This window comes from Daktulosphaira vitifoliae, unplaced genomic scaffold, assembly GCF_025091365.1.
Source record: "Daktulosphaira vitifoliae isolate Bord-2020 unplaced genomic scaffold, ASM2509136v1 Scaffold_2, whole genome shotgun sequence".
Classification (NCBI taxonomy): Eukaryota; Metazoa; Arthropoda; class Insecta; order Hemiptera; family Phylloxeridae; genus Daktulosphaira; species Daktulosphaira vitifoliae.
The window spans coordinates 5072666-5075895 of NW_026099573.1; the positions used below are offsets into that span (position 1 = coordinate 5072666).

At 26.0% G+C, this 3230-nt stretch overlaps 1 protein-coding gene across 1 annotated transcript; it reads left to right on the plus strand.

Moving 5' to 3' along the window:
* The first annotated feature begins 1000 nt into the window (after nt 1-1000).
* LOC126897903 (uncharacterized) lies at nt 1001-2280 on the plus strand. Its single transcript, XM_050671848.1, has 2 exons — nt 1001-1365; nt 1424-2280. The coding sequence occupies exons 1-2, from the start codon at nt 1001-1003 to the stop codon at nt 1566-1568; spliced, it is 510 nt and encodes a 169-aa protein (XP_050527805.1). The 3' UTR covers nt 1569-2280.
* The last annotated feature ends 950 nt before the right edge of the window (nt 2281-3230 follow it).

Below are 3230 nucleotides of genomic sequence, written 5' to 3' on the forward strand. Positions count from 1 at the left end.
CTTTTTTGAAAATGATTATATTTTTTATTACAGTTTTATTACCTTACAGTCGGCCCTGAATTTCTTACTAACTAAAATTTTGAAAAGGTTTCAAATTATTATGGCAACTGAACATAAATAAGAAATAAAAATTAACATTGCAATATAGTTATAAGAATAATAATACAATAACAATATAAACATTATTACAAGAAACATAAATTGAGTTAAGTCTTTTGTTTTGAAAAATAATTTTTTGCTTATATAAAATATAACTTAACGGCCTCAAAAAACATTAATTGACAAAATATAAGTGATGTGTGTTTGTGGGGGCGCCTCANTCATTTATTATGATATTTAATTTTTTATATCTCTTATCATATTGATAAGTAGATATTTTTATAAATGAATGATATTATTAGTATGATCCCTTGTTTGATACTTCCTTTTTATGCCACCTCATTTTTACCTCCTCCTCCTCCCATAACAATCAACATTTTAAATCCTATCCTATTTAATATTATCCCCCTCTTATTATAAAAATTATCTATAAAACACGATCCATCGTGGAGATTCAATCATATTGTTTACCATTTTTTTCTTTCTCGTGCATATTCAGTTAAGTAAATAGTGTAGTATTATTATGAACATGATGAAAATGGCTGCAGGAGTGAAAGATGTTAAAATGACTATGCGATATCCATCTCAACCCGACTTTGCTGTGCTAGGAACTTCTGTATTCAACTTAAGTTTTGCAGAGAGAAAATTTATACACATCGGTTGCACGTGGATAAACGACCGATACTCTCCCGTAATGATAATATTATCTCCAAGTATGTATTTATGGATGGATGTCGATAAATTTATTAATTTTTTACAATTAATCGATGAAGTTATTTCATTTATGGATGAATCGTGTAAATCAAAAATTTATTTGAATTCCGTTTTTAACATTGTAAAATCGAAATGTTTCTCGAAAAGTTATCTATCAATATCGGGTAAAGGTAGCGAAGAAGAAAAAATGGGACGTATATCATTGACTGAAGAAAATCTATATGCGTTGAAAGAAATGAAGTCATGTCTCCTGGAAGTATCCAAAGAGAAATATGAAACATGTAACTTATTGTACATGCAAAGTAAAGAAGTTTACGAAAAAGTAAAGGATTTGGTTATAAACAAGTTTTTAGTATTACCCGAAAATTTAATGTATTCCATCGTGAAAAGTATGGATATATCGTTATTGCCAAAGACATCAACAGCACTGTACAAAGAAATAGTTACCTTCGATTATAAATGTATCATTAAACGTATATGGGAACAATTCATTGAGGATTTCAAACATCAAACCAATCAGGATGTTAAGCAGATGACAAATGAAAATATAAGGTAGATATTTCACTAAATTGTTTATGCTAAAAATACTAAATAAAATTAAAATTTTTAGTAAAAACGATGACCAACAATATCATTTGGAAAATCACAACGAAAATGTACAAGATGATAATGTTCACCGTATAAATAATGATTTATCTAATCCATTTAATGATCAAATTCAAATATGGGAAAATTGTAACGATTTATTTGGTTAACAAAATAAAAAAATATTATTAACAATAATTGTAAACAATTTTGAAATGATATAATTGTATTGTAAAACATTTTTTAATTAAAATAAAAATTATTATATATACTAACTGTTTGATAATTGATTAAAAAAATTTTCTATCAAAATAATATATACAATCAACAAATTTGTGAGATAAGAATATATAACTATTGTATATCGTCTCATTCTTTATTGTGATATTAAACACACATTATTAAATGCTTTATGAAAATAAAATATGTAACTTATAGTTATAAATGCATACTTGATGAGTATATTATCAAGAAAATTTAATTTCTCAGAAAAGCAGATACGATAAATTTAATTCATATTTCTATAACTCCAGTCATCGTTTCTATGATTACATATCACTTAAAAAGAAAAAAATTTAAATGCTACTAGATAAGACAAAATGCTGAAATATTATTTTAAATGCATGTATATAATACGCAAGTTGGTTATTTTATGATTTAAACAGTTAGCATTTAAATAACACATAATCAGCAAATTTTAAGATAAAAATATAACGAAGTAAATTTAAAAACTGATATATATCTCACAGTACCCATTCCAGCAATTGTTTTTAAAACGTCAACCAATTTTAAACCAATCGCAGTGTCAAAATAAATGCTAATTCATCATTTTGAAATTCTACTGTAAGATTGTATAAGAGTATGTGTGATCACCACAGTCATTCGATCAAAAGCGTATAAGCAACATGTCATCACAANTAAACCGGTACAGGACATTTTTCCTGGTTTTAATTGTTATATTTTTGCAAATGTTAGCAATTTTTACTACTATCCCTAGACGCCGATTGTTTTCTCGGAATTTTTCTTATTCGACTTTTTCACCTGATTAATCACAACCATCCAACTCACCATCCTAGTTGCTGATCGTTTTCGCAGAATTTTACTTATTCGATGTTGCAATATGTTTAAATGATACAATTGTATTTTATTTTACAACCTTTTTTGTATACTAGATGATGCATTTTATTTTACAATCTTATATTTCCAGACAATATGTTGCAATTTATAATCTTGAGTTTTTAATTTCTAAAGATTTCTCACGTAATTTATTCACAGCATGATCAGGATTTTTTCCAGTAAATAAAACACGCGTTTCTTTAAATTAAACGAGAGTAATTTATTAATCATTTAATTGTACATATATTATTATAANTTTATTAATCATTTAATTGTACATATAATTATTTCATTTTTTTTAAAAAATACAATATTTATTTTAACACATATTTCTATTAAAAAATAATTAGTTATAAGAACATTATATCGTAACTAGAGGTGTGATCTTTTCTTCCGTTGCATACAAGTTTGAGATTTTCATCGATTCCTTTGTTTAAATCTTCACGAGTGAATGTAAATCTTGCGGGTAAATAAACTTGAAATGACGGTTCATTATCAAGTTTTACTTCAGCCACTGGAGTCTCATTCGAGTATTTTGATTTTATCACGTACAGTCCCAGAACCTTGTATTCTACTCCTATTTTAAGATCAGACACACACATTCTACGTTTATTTTTCATACCATTCAACCAATCTTTATTTATCATACTCATCTAAAATTTAAAATACACATATCATTGTAAAATAATAAATCTTGTGTTTTAATATGAATTATT

What these genes read in the sequence shown, in the direction of transcription:
- LOC126897903 (XM_050671848.1), top strand. Translation starts at nt 1,001, where the DNA reads ATGGGACGTATATCATTGACTGAAGAAAATCTATATGCGTTGAAAGAA. An exon ending in ATGACAAATGAAAATATAAG is followed by an intron (nt 1,366 to 1,423) that starts GTAGATATTTCA and finishes TAAAATTTTTAG; the next exon opens with TAAAAACGATGACCAACAAT.